Source organism: Gopherus flavomarginatus, chromosome 9 (genome assembly GCF_025201925.1).
Source record: "Gopherus flavomarginatus isolate rGopFla2 chromosome 9, rGopFla2.mat.asm, whole genome shotgun sequence".
NCBI lineage: Eukaryota > Metazoa > Chordata > Testudines > Testudinidae > Gopherus > Gopherus flavomarginatus.
The window spans coordinates 20,679,622-20,701,866 of NC_066625.1; the positions used below are offsets into that span (position 1 = coordinate 20,679,622).

Genomic DNA, 22,245 nt, shown 5'->3' on the forward strand with positions numbered 1-22,245 from the left:
TCCACTAGGGGAGGGTGGGTGCTAGCTTCCTCGCTGCATGGAACAAAGAGACTTGCCCTACCCAGGTTTCGTACCTTTATGCCCTTTGGACTTCAGATTTGGGGGTGGAGGGCCAGGGCGGGGAGGGTGAGTCATTGCTGCAAAGCTGACCAACAAGCACCTTTTTTACAGTAGTTTCTGACCTCCTTCCTCCCTCCCCCATAAAGCAGAGCTGTCCTTCCTGGGTAAGCCCCAAACAAACTCTGCCCCATCTTAGTTGTGATGCAGTCATTAGCAGCAACTACTGGGCTGTACTCGCCACGTCCCCCTACACAGTCTCTGAATTCTACCTCCCTCCCCAGCTATGGTTCCTCAGCTCCCAATTCTCTGAATCCTCTTGCTACATAGTCTATCTCCACTCTGCATTATAAGGCTGTATTTCCACTCCCAGACTCCAGAATGCTCCGTTACTGGTTTCTTCCTCCTGACTATCTAACCCTCCATTCTTTCTCCCACTCCCAAATTGACTCAACTCTCTCTGCTTCTGTCCCATTCAGCACATTACACTACTTTTCAAGGTTCTTCCCAGTAGCAGATATGTCCTTTTGAAATAAGGCTTTCAGGGTCTTCTCGCATCATCTGCATGGGAGGCTGTTTTCCATGGAGGAAGAGAAAACTGTGCCTTTCTTCTCCTTTACAGAATTTCATTCTTTCAGGCTGGTTGCTTGCTCAGATCTTGGTGTGGTAAACATTAAGCTCTATGCGTAGTGTTCTTCATGTACCATATATTATGCAAACCGCATGAAGGTAATAATAGCTGGACCAAATTCTACTCTTATGTATTGCTGTGTTGTTAAAATCTGGAGGGTTCTTCTTTTGAGTGATGGTTGCTATTGTATTCCACTAAGGGTTACACATGTGCATCATGTCCCTGGAGTCTGAGAATTTGAAAATAGTGTCCACTGGTCCACGTATGTGCCCTGGCTTGTGTCGTGCTTTCCTCTGAGACGATAAAGGGTGGGTTGGACCGACCATGTCTCCTGTTCCTCCTCACCGCCACATGGTCCGGGTCGGAACTTTCAGTGCCCTTGTTTCTGACACACCTTTAAATACACAGTTGTTAATAGCTTTTAGAATTTGACTTTTATAGTAGTTTTACCGGTTTTATAGTTTTATCATAGTTTTTAGTAATTAGTGTGGATAGATTGGGGGTTTGTTTCTCTATCCTCTCCTTCCCCATACCCACATGTGAGTATGGGACTATGCCCCCCAGCTGAGGGACCTCATGCCCAATACATCAGCCTGAAATAATGAGGAGCATTCCTCTTGCTACTGAGTCTGAATCTGGCTCCAGGGGAACCACACCTGTGGACTCCATGCCAGGGTCTAGTTGGGAGGTAAGGAAGTTTACCCCTAAGGCTAATGTACAGGCAACCTACACCTGCCTCCCCATTGACGGCCCCTTCTAGTAGGTGCTTGGATCAGTTGGGTGGAGGAAGAACCCTTAGCCTGGCTCCAAGAGTGCTTCTAGAACCAGTGAGATTTCCCTCTTCTTCTCCAGAAGAGACAGTGACTAGTGTCCCCTTCAGCTCCGGATGACTTCAGGTATTTCCAAGAATTGCTGCACAGAGTCATGGGGGAATGCCACATTCCCCTAGAGGAAATCCAAGACACCAAGCAGAAGCTCCTGGATATCCTCCATTCCTTGGCACCAACTAGGGTTGTATTGCCTATTAATGATGCCATCCTCGAGCCTGCCAGGACAGTATGGCATGCACTGCCCAAAGGGGCAGAAAGACACTATTACGTTCTGGCTAAGGGGTCTGAGTTTCTCGTCTCAGTTCCTCTCTCCAAACTTCCTGGTTGTTTAAGCAAGGAATGAGCCAGATAACAGCACCCTCGCTCTACACCATCTGACAAGGAAGACATGCATTTGGATCTTTTGAGGTGTAAGGTCTTTTCCTCAGCCAGCCTCCAATTTAGGGTTATGAACAATGAAATGTTAGTAAACAAATATGACTTCCTGAATTACAGCAAATTTGAGAAATTTGCTGATAGCCTTCCACAACAGGATCAGACTCATTTTCCAGCGCTCACTGAGGAAGAGAAGCTGGTAGCAAGAACAGCGCTCCAACTGGCAGTGGATGCAGATCCTCCAGGACCATGGCTACAGCATAATTATGCTTAGGGAATCTTGGCCCACTCCTCTAGCTTCCCTAGTGAGGTGCAGAACACTATCAAAGAGCTCTCCTTCGATGAATCCCATCTATTTAATCAAAAGACTGATGAATTGCTACATACCATCAAGGACTCCAGAGCCACCCTTCATTTGCTGGGCATCTACACTGCTACCCCAAAGTGTAAATTCTACCGCCCACCACCCACCCAACACTATAGATTCCCCCAATTCTGCCCTCAGAGACCTTATGAGTAAGGCTGCGTGTCTGTCGTGGAGGTCGTGGAAGTCACGGATTCCATGACTTTCCCTGACCTCTATGACTTCTGCAGTGGTGGCTGCGGCAGCAGCAGTTTGGCTGTGGGAGGTGGCACAGGGTTGGTGCCAGAGGATTGGGGTGTGGGGCCATGCTTACCTGGGGAAGGGAGAAGAGCTCCCTGGAAGTAGCCAGCATGTCCCTGCAGCTCCTAGGTGAAGGGGCCAGTGGGCTCTGTGTGCTGCTGCCCCTGCATACAGGCATGGCACCCACGGCTTTCATTGGCTGTGGTTCCCTGCCAGTGGGACCTGCGGAGCTGGCAGTCATGGCGGGACAGCACATAAAGCCCCCCTGGCCTTCTCTCCCCTGAGGAACTGCAGGGACTTACCAGCCACTTCCAGGGAGCTTGTCCATGACTTTTTCTAAAAATATATGTGACTAAAATGTAGCCTTACTTAGGAGCCACCAAGGAAGTGACAGAAAACCCAAAGATCCTGCCTTCCAGGACGCCCTTCACAGGTTTCCACCTCACAGCTTCAATCTCTGACTAAGAGCCTCAAGGGCACCCAATCATATTGCTAACCACCTCACAAGCATCCTGCCCCCTTTTGGGATCATTTAACACTCTTTTCCCAAACTAGGAGTGCAATAACAATGGAGAAATGAGTTCTGAACATCATCCACCATGCTATATGATCTAATTTATTATGCTACCTCCTCTAAAACCCCCCTCCATATCCCTTCTCAGGGACCACTCTCATGACAGCATTCTCACCCCAGAACTGAATTCCTTGCTACAGTGGTAGACCATGTTCCCCCAGAATATCAAGGAACGGGGTTCTATTTGACTTACTTCATCACACCTAAGAAGAAAGGCGGGTGGAGACCAGTCTTTGACCGCTATCATCTCAGTCGCCTCATCCACACACTCAAGTTGGCAGCTATTATCCCATCCATACAAAAATATGTGATTTATTGCTCTCGATATGTAGGACACCTACTTCACATCAGTATCCATCTGGCTCACATAGGCTTCCTGCAATTCATAGTCAGCACCCACCATTTCCAAAACAGGGTACTCCCTTTTAGAATAGCTACCTCTTCCAGAGTCTTCACCAAAGACTTCTCTATTGTAGTAGCTTATATCAGATGTCTTGGGGTCCCGGGGTTTCCATATCTTGACATCTGGCTCCTAGGTGCACGGTCCAGGCTTGAAGCCCAAGTTTCAACCTCCATGTTATTCGATGTTGAGAAATCGATCCTAGACCCCACACAATCCCTGGATTTGATAGCGGCCACCATCAGTTGAGTCACAGCATGGACCTGCTTACCAAGGAACAGGTTCCAGGCAATGAGAGAAATCATAACTCTCATTGTCAAAAATCCTTATGTACCAACCAGGACTTGCCTTCTTGGCCATTTGCCTTCATGTACATACGTAACTGCTTTTGCTCAACTCCACCTTCACTGCCTCCAGATGTGACTCCAGACAGTTTACTGCCCAAAATATCACCCCTTGGACCTTATGGACAGTCCCTGCCATGGTACTGTCATCCCTTGAGTGGTGGGCAGATCCATGTCATGTTTGCATAGGGGTTCCCTCCTTTCCAGACAAGATGATCATCACCTACGCATCCCTCGTAGGCCGGGAAGCACACATGGACGATCACATGACACAGGGAATGTGGTCTCGAGAACCCAGGATGCACATCAATATCCTGGAACTCTGAACTGTAAGGAAAGTATGCTGATCTTTTCTTCCATTCATCCATTCCCATCTTGTTCTCATCATGACAGAAAACACCACCGCTATTTTCTACATCAACAAACAGGAGCATGAGATCTACTGCTTTATGTGCAGAAGCAGTCAATCTCTGGAATTGTGAAGTATCAGAGGGGTAGCCATGTTAGTCTGGATCTGTAAAAGCAGCAAAGAGTCCTGTGGCACCTTATAGACTAACAGATGTATTGGCGCATGAGCTCTCATGGGTGAATACCCACTTCGTCGGATGACATGCATCCGATGAAGTGGGTATTCACCCACGAAAGCTCATGCTCCAATACATCTGTTAGTCTATTAGGTGCCACAGGACTCTTAGCTGCTCTCTGAATTGGTGCATCACTTAACATAAGAACAGCCATACTGGGTTAGACCAAAGGTTATCTAGTCTAGTTTTGTTGTTCTTTTCTGAACCTTTTCCAATTCCAGTACATATATTTTGAGATGGGGTGACCACATTTGCACACAGTATTCAAGATATGGGCATACCGTGGATTTATACAGAGGCAATATCATATTTTTTATCTTATCTATCCCTTTCTTAATTATTCCCAACATTTTGACTATTACTGCACATTGAGTGGATGTTTTCAGAGAATTATCCACAATGACACCAAGATCTCTTTCTTGAGTGCAAACAGCTAATTTAGACACCATCCTTTTATATGTATAGTTGAGATTATGTTTTCCAATGTGCATTCCAATGTGCATTGCTTTGTGCTTATCAGCATTAGCTTTCGTGGGTAAAAAACCTCATTCAGCTTATGCCCAGATAAATCTGTTAGTCTTTAAGGTGCCACCGGGCTCCTTATTGTTTTTGCGGATACAGACTGACACGGCTACCTCCTGATACTTTATCAACAGGGCTGGCTCCAGGCCACAGCGCGCCAAGTGCGTGCTTGGGGCGGCATGTTGCGGGGGGCGCTCCGCTGGTTGCCGGGAGGCCGGCAGGTGGCTCCGGTGGACCTACCACAGGCGTGCCTGCGGAAGGTCCACTGGTCCCGCAGCTCCGGTGGAGTATCCGCAGGCACACCTGCGGGAGGTCCACTGGAGCCGCAGGAGCAGCAAGCGGCAGAGCGCCCCCCGCGGCCTGCCGCCGTGCTTGGGGCGGCGAAATGGCTAGAGCCGGCCCTGTTTATCAACATTGAATTTCATCTGCCATTTTGTTGCCCAGTCACCCAGCTTTGTGAGACCAGATACTCTTGTCCGTAGCCTGTATTCCCGGGACACAGACTGTGCTCAGAGCTTCACTCAGCAGACATTTTGTGATTTACCACAAGTGGGAACTTCACAATTCGATAGTACATAACATTTTCACCTGATGGGGGATTCCAACAAGAGATCTCTTCACCTCACATATAAACAGCAAATGCATCCCCTACTGCTCCAGGGAAGGTCTCAGCCACCAGTCTTAGGGCAACGTGCGCCTACTCTCCTGGGCCCAACAAAAGAGAATTCCACCAGAATCAGCTGGAATCCTCTTCCTCTTGGACTGCATTCTGTCTCTGAATGTCTCACCTTCAACTCTTTGCAAGTCCACTTGGTGACAGTTAGCGCATTCCACCCTCCTGTGGAAGATCACTCTTTCTTTACATATTTGCGAACTGCTAGGTTTTGGGTCTCCTCAGAACCGTCCCACCTGTCCAACCCCTCAGACCTCAATGGAACCTGAACCTAGTTCTAGCCATACTAATGAAACCATCCTTTGAACTGTTGCCATCATGCTCTATTCCCCCCCCTTCCATGAAAGTCACCTTCTGTATTGCTATTGCTTCCGCAAGAAGGATTGGCGAACTTAGAGCTATTCTGACAGACCCACCTTTCACAATTTTCCATGAAGCTAGTCTCCCTGCACCTGCAACCCAAGTTCTTATCAAAGATAATTTCTCAGTTTCATATCAGTCAATCCATTCACTTATCTGTTTTCTTCCCAAAGCCACACATGTACAAAGGAATGCTGACTCTATTCCTTAGACTGCCAAAGAGCTTTAGCCCTATACCTATGGAGAATGAAACCTATCAGGAAGTCCCCCAGACTGTTTGTTGCAGTAGCAGAAAGACTCAGGGGACAGGCCATCTCCACCCAAAGAAACTCAAATGGATTTTGGGTTGCATCAAACTGTGCTACCAATTATCAAGTCTGCCTCCCCATACCAGGGTGTGAGCTCGCTCCACAACAGCTTCTGCCATGGCCTCCCTCCAGGATGTGCCACCCCAGGACATATGTAAGGCGGCCATGTGAAGTTCTGTGAACACCTTTGCAATGCATGGTGCCTTAGTGCAGGACTTGGCAACCGACGACTCCCTTGGCACTGCAGTTTTCCACACAACCATTCTGTCTTCATCCTCGCACCCTCTTGCGACTTAGGTACTGCTTGTTAATCATCCTCAGTGGAATATAATAGGGACCATCACTCAAAGAAGAAGAGGAGGTTACTTACCTGTAATGGGAGGTTCTTTGAGCTGTGTGATTCCTGTCTGTATTTGGCGGACACTGCTTTCAAATTCTCCGACTCTGGGAGCTCGGTACCAATGTATAACCTTCAATGGAATATAGATAGGGATCAGACATCTCGAAGAACCTTCAGTTACAGATAAGTAATTTCTTCTTTTTTTTGTTTTTGTAATTAAATGATATAGAAAATATTTTGAACTGAAGTCTAGGCAACCCATTCTAACACAAGATAGTCTTCTGTGGAGAGATCAAATTTACATTAGTGTTGCAGAAAACAGCCTGTGAAACCTGTGTATGCTAGATTGCTTACACACTGGAGGACAGACAGGCAGACCTTTAGACTTTCTAGGCATCTGAGCATTCTAAACATCTCAGTTAGACTCTAAGTATCATGAATTGTGTAGCTCCTACCTTTCAGATCTGCACATTGTATTGGTGAATAAACAACTGAGTGGGATTTGTTTCCTTCAAAACAATTTTAGAGAAAGTTATTTGGGAGGATCATTTTGTCAGCATAAGTGCTGCTGAGGTGGGATGTCTGCAAGAGCTTTGAGGATGCTGTACATTGTTGTTTTCTGTTTTTGAGCTGCTGCCTACATGTTTTGAGATGCTTGCCTATGTTGCTTCTGAGAGCCATGGGTGGGTGGCAGTTCCTGCTGCTTTTATTTTCCCTCAGCTATTGCTTTCTTTTGGACTTTCATGTTTGGAAGAGAAGGCTGATCTGGGGTTTGTGCTGGCTGAAGAGGGTAGTGAGAAAGGGTGTTTTTTAAATATTGTTGGGATTTATTGGTGGGGTTATGTCGTCTGTTGAGCTAACATTTGATTCTTCCTATTGAGTCCTATAGTGGTGTTTCAGTTGTGCCTCCCCCTCTGGGGCAGAGGGAGGCCACACCGCCTCACTAAATCACCGGGATCACAGCCTAGTGTAAAAGGAATTAGCAGAGTAGGCGTTCTCGTCCCACCTTTGTAACAGAGTGGAACTCCAAACAGTCAATAGGACCTAAGCCCTCAGGCAGGGCTGGGCTAATGAGTAGCCTGTCTGCTCTAGCCCTTAGGCAGGGCTGAACTAATGAATAGTCTATGAGCTCTAATCTTTAGGCAAGGGAGAGCTAGCAAGCAGTCTTTGGTGGGAAGGCTGCCACTCAAGGGAACGCGGCTGATTTTGGCAACTAGGGTGGTTGTGTCGACGATGGTCATGAGGCGCAGTTCCTGGCCTATCCCAGGTAAAGTAGGCCTCGGTTCAGGACCTTCCCTTTGATGAGAACGGTCTCTTTACTGAGCAGACTGATGCAAGTCTGCACGGACTGAAGGACACTCAGGCTACCCTTCGCTCACTAGCTCAGCATACATCTCAGTTGACGAGCAAGTAGTTCTGGCTGCTGCCAGGACCTTGGCAGCTTCAACAGGGGCCCACAACGAGAAGGGATAGAGACACAAGTTTTAGTTGTTGCCGCCCTTCGTCTTCCTGCTCCCCTGCACTACTGGGGCCAGAAGTGCTCATTTTGAGGGTGTGCTCAAGAGCAAGGCTCCACCGAACTTCTGGGATCCGTCTCGTTCTTTCCTCAACTGTCTTCATCCCCACTATTTGGCCTAGTCATGGGTCACCTCGAACTGGTGGATGCTAGAGTTTTAACTCTGGGATACACCCTGTAATTCTTGATTGTCCTCTCCACCCCCTTCCCTGTCTCTCTTCATGGAACCTTCTCAGGAGCAACTCCTCTTTCAAGAGGTCAAGAATCTCATAAAGCTGGAGACTGTGGAGGAGGTCCCACAGGATATGAGAGGAAAAGGGTTTTACTCCCGTTATTTCCTAATCCTGAAAGCAAAAGGCAGCTGAAGACCCATTCTGGAGCTGCAGTGCCTCAATAAGTCTCTCAAAAAGTTGACGTTCTGCATAGTTTCCCTGGCTTCCATCATCCCCTTCCTGGATCCGGGAGACCGGTACGCTTCCCTTGATCTGAAGGATGCTTATTTCCATATCTCCATCTTCCAAGATCACAGACAATTCCTCCGTTTTTATGGTGGGCAAGCGCCATTTCCAGTTCATGGCACTGCCCTTTGGTCTCTCGTCTGCCCCAAAGGTCTGCCCGTATCTCGATGATTGGCTCATCAAGGACAGATCTTGGGAACAGATGCAGGAGAGCCTCGATCTGATTCATTCCACTTGCCACAACCTGCCTGTTGATAAACGAAAAGAAATCGACTTTAAGTACAATAGATAGAGTTCATTGGTTCGGTTCTCGACTCCACATGAGGCAGACCCTTCCTTCCAGAGGCGTGTTTCCAGGACCTGACTTCCCATGTGAAAAACTACCTGCTCACCACTGCCCACACCTGCCTGCGGTTGTTAGGCTATGTGGTCTGGCACGCCCGGTTCCATCTCTGGCCACTGCAAGCATGGTTGGCGTTGGTCTACATCTCCAACAGACACTATCTAGACTGCGTAATCACGGTGCTGGTTCACATCCGATTGTCCCTGGATTCATGGTTGAGCCCCAAATCGGAGTTGGAGGAAGTTCCCTTCATGGCCTGATTCCTGTCGCTGATCCTGGTTTTCGATGCCTTGGACCTGGACAGGGGAAACCATCTAAGTGAGCTCAGCATGCAAGGCCGCTGATCATGGGATGATCTGTCCCTCCATGTAAACATTAGGGAGCTCAAAGTGGTTTGCCTGGCCTGACAGGTTTTCTGCCTCACCTCATGGGCAAGCTGGTGCAGGTTCTGTCACTCAGTACACTGCAATGTGTTACGTCAAAAGGCAGGGTCATTCCAGGTTACTGGCCCTTTGCCAAGAAGCACTCCACTTTTGGGACATCTGTGTGCAGCACACCTTCCCATCTGGTAGCCACACATCTGCCCAGGACCAGGAATGCTTTGGCAGATCACCTCAGCAGGACCTTCTCGTCTTGCCACGAGTGGTTGTTCCATCTGGTGATGGTCAGTGTGATCCCCCAGAGGTGGGGGACTCCACACGTGGACTTGTTCATGTCTCATCAGAACATGAAATGCCAGGTGTTCTGCTTGTTCTGGGGATTGGACAGGGGCTCCCTGTTAAACACCTTTCTGCTTCTGTGGTCAGGGGCTCTGATGTATGCTTTCCCACCGCTGCCACTAATCCACAAGGTCCTTATGACAATCAAACAGGACAAGGCAAAGGTGATGCTGATAGCCCCTGCGTGGCCTCGACAACACTGATGGACCTTTCAGTATCTGCCCCACTTCAGCTGTCTCCTTGGCTGGACCTGCTGTCCCAGAAACATGGCAGTCTTCTGCATCCGAATCTGTCAGTGCTGCACTTCATAGCATGGCTTCTGCCTGGCTAAATGCAGAAGAATGGAAATGCTTGGCCCATGTCCAACAGGTCTTGTTGGGTAGCAGAAAGCCCTCCACCAGAGTGACCTACCTGGCCAAGTGGAAGAGGTTCATGTGCTGGACCTCGGACCAGGGGTATTCAAGCTTAGCAGGCCTTGCTGCAAGTGATCCTGGACTATCTTCTGCACCTCAAGCTCCAATGTTTGGCCTTGTCATCAATCAAAATCCACTTTGCCATTATTTTGGCCTTCCAACCTCCACTCTAAGTCAGATTAGTCTTCACTCATGACATGATGGTCCGGTTTTTGAAAGGTCTGGAGCACCTCTACCCACACATGAAGGATGCTGTCCCTCCTTGGGACCTGAAACTTGTGCTGTCGGCCCTCATGGGTCCTCCCTTCCAGCCTCTGGCTTACTGCTCCCTTCTCCTCCTCTCCTGGAAAGTTTCTTTCCTGGTCTCAATAATGTCTGCCCATAGGGTCTCTGAGACCAGGACGCTTACTTCAGAACCATCCTATATGGCATTCTACAAGTACAAAGGCCAACTGCAGCTGCACCCAGTGTTCTTGCCCAAGGTAGTTTCACAGCTTCATAACAGCAAAGATGTATACTTACCAGTCTTCTTTCCAAAACCTTATAAATCAGAAAAGGAGCACAGATTGCACGCCCTGGACATCGAGAGGGCACTTGCCTTGTACACTGACAGGACTAAGCCGTTTTGCAAAGTCAACGCAGATATTCGTTGCAGTGGTGGACCGAATGAAAGGTCACTCAGTGTCTGCTCAGAGGATTTTATTGTGGATTATGGCCTGCATCCATTAATTTAAATTGCTGAAGTGAATTCCATCTCTTAACAGAGTTTAAGTTGATTAGTTTACTAAAACTGTTCCGTTAGACAAGCATCTGTTTTGAATAATAATAAAAATTGACAGGCAAATTTTAAGAGACTGAGAGATATTCAGATCAGTTGGAATAATGTAGCATGGAAGACAAACTAGCACATTTAAAAATAGTTTTACTCATGAGGGAAGCAACTCACATTGCATTGTCAGTACTAATGAAATGAGACTGTTATTCATTTGTGTGTATATGGCTTCTTAATGACCAAAACTTCTTCAGCAATTTTGGTAGTTTAATTAAGGCAAACTCATTTGCCAAGTTTCTTCTGATAAAGAGCTCTTACTGGATCTCAGTGACTCAGCTAGTTTACCATGCACAATCAGGGGGGCTGTTCTCAAATGAGGAAAAGAACCATATGTACTTGTTGGAAGTATTGCTTCTGGCACATTGGGAAGGACACACTGATAATATACTGTGCAAAAAAGGCAACAGGCTATTTGTTAAATATGTGAAAGCATATAGAACAGGTTATCCTTAGAAAACCTAATTGTTATGTTGCTTATTGGGTCTCTGAAGCAATCCCTTTCTGGGCTTGTGGCCTACATCCATAGGGAGGACTCCAGTCTTAATTCTCTCTTCCCTGACCTGCTGCTCATTCACACCCAAGAACTGGACCATCCCTTAAGATGTTCTCACCTGCGAAAATGGTCATGCTCCCCTTTCCACTTTTTATATGCCAACTGTCTGGGCCTTGCAATTACTTTCAGGGTTTTGAAGGTAAATCTTCTCCTTTCATTCTCTATATATACCGGCTGTTGTTTAATAGAGCTTTTCCATCTGCCTGTGAAGGGATTTCTCCAGTTAGATTGTAATCCTAGTTATGCATCTGTGATCAGGACAAGCCTGGGAAATTTTAGGTGATTGATATGTGCAATCAACTGATTTCCACCCAAATGGCAGAGTTGCCACAAATTCCTGATCACATTCATGCAGTCATCAAAATATGGTCTGCACCCATGCTTTAATTTATTTTTCCCTCCTCCACCTTATTACCACAGTCCAGGATATCTACATCCTTTTGGACTTACAAACTGTAAACCTCTGACTTAGCAATCGGAGGGGGGAGGTGTTGGGGGTGTTGGTTGGCCTGTCTGTCCCCTTGCAAGTCTGATAGCAAATGTATGTGTCTCAAGAGATGGTATATGGAGCCTTTCATCTCTAGCTCTTCAGCTTGACTACTACCCAGTTTGGCACTGACACAAAGTTATTAAATTGCTAATGTTGTAAATGGGCAGGTATTTACATAAAATTCACTCTCACATTTGTCCCTAACTGCCATGATTGATAGAGATCTCAGCAAAGGAGATATTGAATGAATAGGCAGAGGAGATCCCTTGCCACTAGAGATGATTACTTCGGGTCTGGATTGATGGAAGGTTTGTACAGACAGAAAGCACTGTGGTGAGAAGGTTTGTGTAGATGTTTCTAGTGTGTATCTGTCCAGAGAATTTTGCCTCCAAGGCTGTCAGTCCAGCACCTTCCTGTCACTAAAAAAGAAAATAATACATTTAAAAATCCAAACTAGAAAGACAGGAAAAATGTTTTGCATTTTACAAAGCCCCAAATAGGAGAAGGGAGTGTCATTTACTGTATGTTTGTATAGCACCTGCCATAATGAGGTCCTATTTTGGTTGGCCTCTAGATGCTACTGCAATATAATGTTGAATAAGAAACACCTACTTTGTCTTTCTGGCAGGTTATAAATGTTAGCATAGTGTGTAAGTGTTCTCCTAGATTTCCACTGTGGCATTTTATGAAATTAATACAAATGATTTCAACTGTGAAGCATCTTTAAAACGTCAATGATACATACCATCTCTAGCTAAAAGAATTAATTTAAAAATGTATTTTTCCAGTCACCCAGTTATTCTGACGTCAGCTGTTTTTAAAAAAAAATCTAGCTTTGGTGGGACTCTGAATAATATTTTTTTTTTAAGTTACACATCAGTGTGGTGTCTAAAATATTCATGGTTTTACAAAAAAATATTTTAAATGTGACATATTGAAAATATCCTGTTTACCTTAAATGCTGTTTGGAACAACTAGATATTAAAAAGCTTTTTCTCCAGCCACACATGTAAATATTGAAAATATTACCTATTTTTAAAATTGGGATAGACTGTTTTTCTTCCTGTAAATCCAAAGCAAATCATAAGATTTCCAGCTGTGAGGAAAATTGCCCCTCTCCCCCTTTTTAGAAGAAACACAAAAAGCTTGTTTGCATTGAAGTTTTGAAAGTGTTTTATTTTTAATATATTTTCTGATTTTTTTTCTGTCATCAACATACTACATTTAATATTCAGACTCTGTTGGGCAATTTATGGTGTTCTTAATTTTTATTTTTTTTAAAATACGTCCTAAATATATACTGAATGTTGCCTTTGAAAGCGTAGAATGAAATGGCTATATAAACAGTACTCATAAACTATTTGGCATCAGAGCTGATATACAGCCAATGAAGTGTAACCACCCCAGGAACGGAAGGCTGCTTCCATTCTGCTAGGACACCATGGAACAGCTTCCAGCTAATGTTACTCAATTTTTTTCCAGGTGATTTTGTGTAAACTTGTAGCAAATGTTGTTACTGACTTTGTATGTAGTATATAGGTCACTGGGTTATCACGTGACATTGCATGACACAACTGTAAGTTTCAAAGTACACAATATTTTAAAGTCAGTCACTTTTCACAAAACTGAATGATTTAAGTGATTATATCAAGGCAAATAAACCTCTTTGAAAATGAAATCAAGATTAATTGATCCAATGCTAGTACAAATCTAGTGATGATGATCTACCGTGTAGTTCGGGTGTGGGAAAAATCTCCCAGCATATGCTCTATATTAATTTAGCACCAAATGCTGCCACTCTTAATCATGTAGTGTTTGTTTTGCATGAAACTTTAATTTAGAGAAATCATTTTCTGTACACACTGTGTCCAGCAGCCCATTTATTATAAAAGTTAAATTGGGCAAAGTATTCATTCATTAAATTCCAGGTATCCTACACTTTATTCATGAAGGGGGACCTGATTGTCTGCTGCCCTGCTCCTTGCAAAGTTACTTTCACTAGTATAACGTTCAAAACTCTACTGTTCTGATTTGGTGGAATTTACAGTCACATTGTGCATTGTAAATAACTGCACAATGGATTTGTCTAGACTAGATTTTTTGGTTTTGTAGTAATTCAAGGTAATTGAATGGTCAGTTGTGTCAAGTTAATTAGCACAATTGTAAATGCTAGTGTAGACATGGTAATTTGTTTCAGAGATCCTTGTGTCCTGGAGCAAATATTTGTTTGCTATTAGTTTAAACATTTACTATTGTTAGTTAACTTGAGTTAAAACAGGACTAAAAGCTTGGTCTAGACAAACCAAAGATGAAGGGCAACAGAAAATCAAGTTCATGATGAATAATATGCATTTTTTCATGTATCGTTTTTTGGATCAGTAAATTTCATTTCATACAGTGAATATTTTGATTCTTTTCCCAATGTCTAATACTTGTATATAATTGCCAGCTTATTTGGAAATTTGTTCTTACTGCAATGAGAGTGAGGAGTGGTGGGCCAAGTAAGGAGTCATGAGTGGAGTCTTATGTTTGTAGCAGAACGATCATCAGAATGCAACCGAGGAAGATTAGAATCAGCTTTTCATTCAGAGAGAGAAGAAAATAGTTCTGGGCGGGATGTCAATATTATGAATATACTAAGTCAGTCTGCACTCCAGTAAACTGTAAGATAAAGCAAATCTGTTTGAGAGTAGATATGACACTTTTTTCAGTTAATGAAGATGACATTTAGAAGACTATTATATATGCTATCACACTGACAACTCATGACACTTCCCCCTCAAATTGACATCATTTGCAGTATACCCAAAATGTAAATGAATAAGTCACAATAAGGTGCATCATTTATTTATATATTCATTTTGTGGGTAAGTGATAAAACCAAGTCATGGTGAAGAACTCTGTGAAAGAATACTGCTCTGATAAGTATTTTTTACTCCTTGTTGCGGTTTAACAGTGAAAACTGAACCTCATCAACTGTAGTAGGTAGAATCATAGAAAAGGAGGGCTGGAAGGGACCTCAAGAGGTCATCAAGTTCAGTACCCTGCTCTGAAGCAGGACCAAGTAACCCTACCATCCCTGACAGGTGTTTGTCCAACATGTTCTTAAGAACCTCCAGTGATGGGGATTCCACAACCTCATTTGGAATCTTATTCCAGAGCTAAACTACCCTTATAGTTAGAAAGTTTTTCCTAATATCTAACCTAAATCTCCCTTGCTGCAGATTAAGCCCATTACTTCTTGCCCTACTTCAGTGGAAATGAAGAACAGTCGATCCCTGTCTTCTTTATAACAGCCTTTAACGTATTTGAAGACTGTTATTAGGTTCCCCTTCAGTCTTCGTTTCTTGAGACTAAATCCCCCTCAGTCTTAGTTTCTCAAGACTAAAGATTCAGTTGTTGTTTTTTTAACCTTTCCTCATAGGTCAAATGTTTTCTAAACCTTTTGTCATTTTGGTTGCTCAGCTCTGGACTCTCTCCAATTTGTCCACATATTTCTTAGTGTGACACCCAAAACTGGACAAGCACTCCAGCTGAGACGTCACCAGTTGTAAGCAGAGTGGGACCATTACCACCTGTGTCTTACATAGGACATTCCTGGTACTATGCCCCAAAATGATAGCAGTATTTTTTGGAACTGTCTCACATTGTTGACTCATGTTCAATTTGTGATCCAGTATAGCCCTCAGATTCATTTTTTATAGTACTACCATCTAGCCACTTCCCCCCATTTTGAAGATGTTCATTTGATTTTTCCTTCCTAATTGTAGTACTTTTAACTTTATTGAATTTCATCTTGTTGATTTCAGATCAGTTCTCTAATTTGTCAAGATTGTTTTGCATTCTAATCCTGCCCTCCAAAATGATTGCAACCCCTCTCAGCTTGGTGTCATCTGCAGATTTTATAAGCATACTCTTCTCTCCATTATCCAAGTCATTAATGAAAATATTGAATAGTACCGAGCCCGGGACTGACCCCTGCAGGGTCCCACTAGATATACCCTCTCAGTTTGAGAGTGAACTGTTGATAACTACTCTTGGTGTATGATCTTTCTGCCAGTTGGGCGCCCACCTGATAGTAACTTCATCTAGATTGTATTATGAAATTGTCATGTGGGAGTCTTATCGAAAGCGTTACTAAAATCAAGATACATCACATGTACAGCTTCCCCCCATCCACTGGGACAGTAACCCTGTCAAAGTAGGAAATTAGGTTACTTTGGCATGATTTTCTTTTTTAACTAATCCATGATGGCTGCTCCTTATAACACTGTTATTCTCTAGGTGCTTACAAATTGTTTAATAATTTGTTCCAGTAGCTTTTCATAGGCTGATGGATCTGTAATTCTCTGGATCCCCTTTGTTCCCTTTTTTAAAGATAGGTACAGTACTATGTTTGCCCTTCTCCCAGTCCTCTGGAACTTCACCTGCCCTCCTTGAGTTCTCAAAGGTAATTGCTAATGGTTCTGAGATTGCTTCAGTTGCTAAATACCTTAGCATGAATTTCATCAGGCCCTGCTGGCTTGAATACATCTAACTTATCTAAATACTCTTTAACCTGTTCTTTCCCTATTTCAGCTTGTGTTCTTTACTCCTTGTTGTTAATATTGTGTTGAGTATCTGGCCACCATTAACCTTTTTAGTGATGGCTGAAGCAAAATGGGCATTAAACACCTCAGCTAGATGTAATCCTAAAAATATAGTGTGCATGCTCAGTTAGCGATAAATGGACCATACCTCCAGGCTGACAGTGTTGATTATTTTATCCTATTTTACATCTAAAGAAAAATGTCTCAGAAGTTGTTATGCTTCGAAGATTTCTCTCAAGCAGAGACACCTATTTTAAACATTTTGCAGGTCAAAGAGAAGACTCCATTATGGTTTTTGATAATTTTGCCTATTTCCAAAATTTTTTTGTCCCCATCTTCTTAATCAATGGCTGTTTATGAAGTCTGAAGATAGACACAGTTTGTGTTCATTTTAGAAATCTGATGGGCTAGGACTTTATGGTTTTGTCAATATTATAACATTAGTTCAGTAAAGAAAAATAATTCCTGACAGAGGCATATACTCTGGTTGCTGATGCACAGTGTTTGTAGTAGATGCAAACCAGCTTTCTCTCTAGCAGCTGATCCTGCTCCTGCCATGAGTATCATTCTTTTCTATACAGAAAAGGAGCAGGAGCAGAATCATCTGCTGAGGGAAAGTTGGTTTGCATTTTTATATATAAATAAAATAAAGCTGGGATTGAATCCCTATCCCACTCTTGAAGCAGCTTATATTTGTGATAATTAGCAGCTGGACGTGCTGCTTAACCATAAGGTCATCTTAGCTTTGGGACAAATCCTGTGTTTTTATTTAATAGTATTGAATGGTTAGCTTCTTTGTCTCTTGCAAATTCTTACAGTTAATGTCATATGAGAGATGCTATTTTTATTTTAAAATTCAGTTGAGTAAAAGATTATTTTTCATTGAGAAAAATAAAAGATCTGCTAGAAATAATTTTTCATTACACTTATTACAGAATGTTTTTTAAATTGAGAATTTTCATTGTTTTTCATCATTCATCTTACATTCTGGTGCTTTATCACAGTTTCATATGAACAGTATAACCTTATTACATGTTACTTGAACTCAGTGATGTTATTAAACTGCTTGGAAAAACAACATAAAAACTTTCTGCTTATAATAACACCAATGAACAGTCTCACTATCAAAATACCCTAAGGAAAAGGTGTGCTTTGCACTGTGCCCCATAAATATAACAAATCCAGGCTTTGGTGAACCAAAGGAATAGAGGGGTGAGTTCTGAAGCTAAAGCTTAGATTTAACCATGGAAATTTTAATTCCTTAAATACAAGGAGAGGGGAAGTGGAAGTGCTATGTAGGCTAACAAGGATGCCTGATCTTACAACCACTAACAGTATTACAGCTGAAATATAGCAAAGGATATTCATTTATCAGGTTATTCAATCAACAGAGCATTTCTTAGGTTTAATTATGAATAGTAGAATTATGAATTATGAATAGTAGAATTAGCAGCATGATTACATGGGGATGAAAGCATGGGCTCAGGTGATAGATTGGCTTTCATAACCTATTGTGGGACTCCACTGTTTCAAAACTGCTAGTTGCTCAGTGTCACCAGATCATGGAGATTAAAAGTCAATTTTTGCTGAATGATTTGGTGTATTTAAATTTTTATATAATGTTGTATATGAGCCAAACAGCTTTCTTACCATTTGTATCCTTTTCTGCTTCTTCACCTGCAGTTCTCTAGAATCCTTCTTTTTTTACTCTACCTGTTTCCTTTCCTGCAGCTTTTCTTCCTCATCTCTTTTCTCTATTGCCTTAAATTCCCCCCCGCTCTCGTTTCCCCCCTGTGCTCACTGGAAACTGTCTGCATAGAATCTGCCATCAAGCCTGGGGTTCTGTTTCATTTGCTGACATCTATTGGTATATACCACTTTGCATTATTGATTCAAATAATTATATTTGGAGATTTTTAAATTTTAAAAATTTGCATTTTAAAAATAACTATGAACACACTGTTATTCGATGGACTTATGATAGAAATAACTTGCACCAGGAGCTGCTTCCAATATATTTTTTGGCTGTCTTTGTTTTGTTTTTCCCCAGCTGTTGACATTACATGAAAGTTCTGAGCATAGACATGTAATAACTGTGCTGTTTGTTGTAAAGCTTACCTTTGTGTGAAATATCTGATTTGTCATATGAGAGACTGCGGATACCCTAAGGTTCTAAATGTTCATGGATAATCCTCTTTAGTCTAACATAGACAAACACAGAACAATTTATAAAACATACACATGGAGTGAAGACATGAAGTGATTGTGATCGGTTGGGCCCTTTTGGGTGTCACCTGCTGTGCTGGGATGCCACTGAGTCAGCCTATTCTGCCAGCCTGGGTCCCCTTCCAGCCAAGCACACAGGCAGGGCCACACCCAGCTGCACAGAGAAACAGAGATCCGCTCTGGAAAAATTCAGCCTTAAGGTGCCCACTCCTTTTATGGAGTATAAACCCAAGAGTTTTATGAAATTCGCCCTCTCCCTCAATGTGGACATTGAGGGAGAAAAGCACAACTTCTCCCACCCTCCCCACTTCCCCCAGTTAGAAATCACATAAACTGGGTTATATTATAAACAAGAAATAAGTTTATTAACTATGTAAGGTGAATTTTAAGTGAATATAAGAGATAACAGAACAAAGCAGATTACTGACCAAATAAAGCAAAACACGCAAGCTAAACTCAATATACTTAAGAAACAGGTTACAAAATGTAAATTCTCACCCTAAATGTTATTTTAGGCAGGTTGCAAAGTTTCTGTGGTTCAGAGTTGCAGTTATATTCCTTTTCAGACTGGACTGCTCCGCCTCCCCCAGCTTCCCTTCAGGTAGCTTTAGCAGTCTTTCTTCTTGGGCAGACAGGCCATAGAGAGGAGGAGTTCCTTTTGCCTTTCTCCCCACCCTTAAATAGGATTCACATAAAGCGGGAATCCTGTGTCTCAAACTTGCCCTCCCCTTCCCCCCGCCCCCGCTTGCAGTGGAAAGTTACAAGAAGTCCCAGGTAATGTTTAGTATCAGGTGACAAGACCACCTGACTCTGTAGTATCACAGCGTCCATGAGTCAATGGCAGTATGGAGTGTCCGCAGGAAGGCCAAGCCTTTTCACAGTTAATTGTCCTCGCTGATGGGCCATCAGCCCTTTCTGGCTTTTCCATTGTTCCATTGTAGGTATCATCCAAAGTAGCATAGTTGCAATACAGATACATAGTCAATATTCCTAACTTCAAATACAGAAATGATACAAATTAGATAATGATGTTCAGTAAATGATAACTTTTCCAATGATATCTTACAAGACCCATCATGCATAAAGTACATCTCAGTTATGTCATATTCATATCATAAGCATATTTTCATAAATAATATGGAAACCATGAGTGAAACCATGATGCCATGAAGTAATTTGTATCTTCTCATTGTCCTTTTGCATAGCTGATCCAGGGGTGCCGGAACAATTAGTATAGTGGGGGTGCTGAGTGCCATTGAACCAAACTGTAAACCCGGGATATGATGGAAACCACTTCAAGCCAAGAGGTACAGCAGCACCACTAGTTCCAGCACCTATGAGCTCATCCTTAGAATGGAGATTCCCATCTCTGCACATATCATCCCCAGTTGCTTAGGTTTGGCAAAAAGTGAGGTGGCCTCTGGCAATCAAGACCTCATTCCCCTATCCTTCGTGTAACCGTGCAACTTTCTGGTTCAGGAAGAGGCAGAGATCTTCTCCCATCACACTTGCCTCTGCATTGTCTTGTGTAGGAAGGGACTGTCTCTGGGACTGCCCAGGAATTGGAGGGTGTTTCAAATCCTGCCAGTGTGTCTGCTCAGAGGAACGAGTGGCTGCTTGCCTTGAGGGAGCTTCTCCCATCTTCCTGCCCCTGGATAGTTTGATCCAATTTAGAGAGCACATCTATCAGCCATAAAGGCTGATTTAAGTCAGGGAATCACAGTTCTCACTGGGATCAGGGAGTTGCTAGTCACCACAGTTCGGGACAGGAAGGAAGTTTTCCATGCTTAGCCAGATTAAGATGTGAGGTAATGTTGTTTTGGTGTTGAAAAGTAGAGTTTGGTGTTGGAGTTTTAACTATGCTGCAGGCATTGTCTTTAAACCCCAGTGTCCAAGAAGGATACTGAATCTGCCATATCAAATACCCAAAGCGGCAGGAAATTCACAGACCCGCTCCCGCAATAAGCACTGAAGTATTTATACTGTGGTTGTTTCCAAGCTAAAAGCACTCTATATGTCACCCAAGATTCAACCCACGAGTCTGCACCTGTTTCTTATCTTGTTTTTCTGTATCATCCAGTACCTTCCTTATCTTTGCTGTGCATACCACATTCCAGGTGTCAGTGGGCCATGGAAGCACTTCCTGGGAGTACCCGGACATACTATTCATATATCTGATTTCTGACATGTATCTGATTGTGCCAAGAGTTAAATCAACTGTTGCAGAATGTTAGGGGGGCATATACATTAGCTTGAGTGAATAGGAGTAAACAGCATTCAGTGAAAAACATAATACAATTCACAGTTGTACAACTTAGCATGACTACTCAGCATTTATATCTGATATGTGTACAATATTAATATTATATGCCACACCCCTAACAAATATATACATTTGCTAACACTAGTCTTCTCCTAATATTACCTGGATTCAATTTTGTGTGTACAGGGCTGCTTTTAACAGTCACTTTTTTTTGTTTTTAAATTTGCCAAATAATTTTTCTTCGATATCTGTTAATAGAAGAAAATAATCATTAAAGGCAGGCCAACGGGCAGCTGTCATCATGGTAAAAGCTGAAGACTGATTGGAAGCCTGGCAAAGAGTGAAGTGGGAAGGTTACAATAATATTGCATGCCTACTTTGTTTCGTTATGTGTAGTACTAGCCTTTTCTAGAGATCTAAAAGAAAAACTCCAGAGAGGGAATTTGTGCAGAGTCCATTACACTTTTTTTGAAGGATAAATCCAGAACTCAGGAAACAACCTGAGTAAGAGGTTTCTGTGCTGTTAAGTTTCTCACAAGCTGCAAAAGAGAATCCTCCCCCAAAGCTATGGAGTAGAAGCAGAGCTTCTTTGGCTCTGGTGCATTGGGAAGGAATAGCCACATGATGCCTGATAAGATAGGATGCCACATAATGTCAGATTCACCAAACCAGCTCCACTCAGGCACACAACTTTTCCTGTCTGCATATTGGAGTCGTGTGAGTCCCTGTGTAGCTGGTCTGGTCTGGCATATAGCAGGTACAGACACACTGTGTTAGGGTGACCAGATATCCCAGTTTTATAGGGACAGTCTGGATATTCAGGGCTTTGTCTTATATAGGCTTCTATTACCCCTCAACCCCTGTCCCAATTTTTTACGCTTGCTATCTGGTCACTGTACACTGTGTTGAGGTCTCAGCATCCTGCTTCCTTCCTTCTGCAGCAGAACCACACCAGTTCCACTGGGTAATGGCCTCTGCACCAGAATATAGGGGTGAAGGGCACCATTTATCTATTAAATTCTAATTAATTATTTTTCTCAGAAATGCATGCTTTTATATGACTTGGAATTAGTGTTGATTTTGGTAAAGTTAATAATCATGATTTTTTTTTTGATGATGTCAGGTCCCTGGGGATTTGAGTCAGACATCTGAAGACCAGAGTTTGTCAGATTTTGAAATGTAAGTGTTGTATCTTTATACTATCTGTGTGGGAGTGGGGAACAAATGATCAAATCTAATAC

General features: G+C 43.1%; 1 protein-coding gene across 7 annotated transcripts in view; it reads left to right on the forward strand.

The window, feature by feature from the left end:
• Nucleotides 1–22,245, forward strand: part of SNX29 (sorting nexin 29) — a 443,704-nt gene that overhangs the window by 205,316 nt on the left and 216,143 nt on the right. For all 7 annotated transcript variants that reach the window (XM_050967714.1, XM_050967715.1, XM_050967716.1 and 4 more), the window contains one exon: nt 22,128–22,183. In XM_050967714.1, coding sequence (XP_050823671.1) covers nt 22,128–22,183 — 56 coding nt within the window. The remainder of the gene's footprint in view (nt 1–22,127; nt 22,184–22,245) is intronic.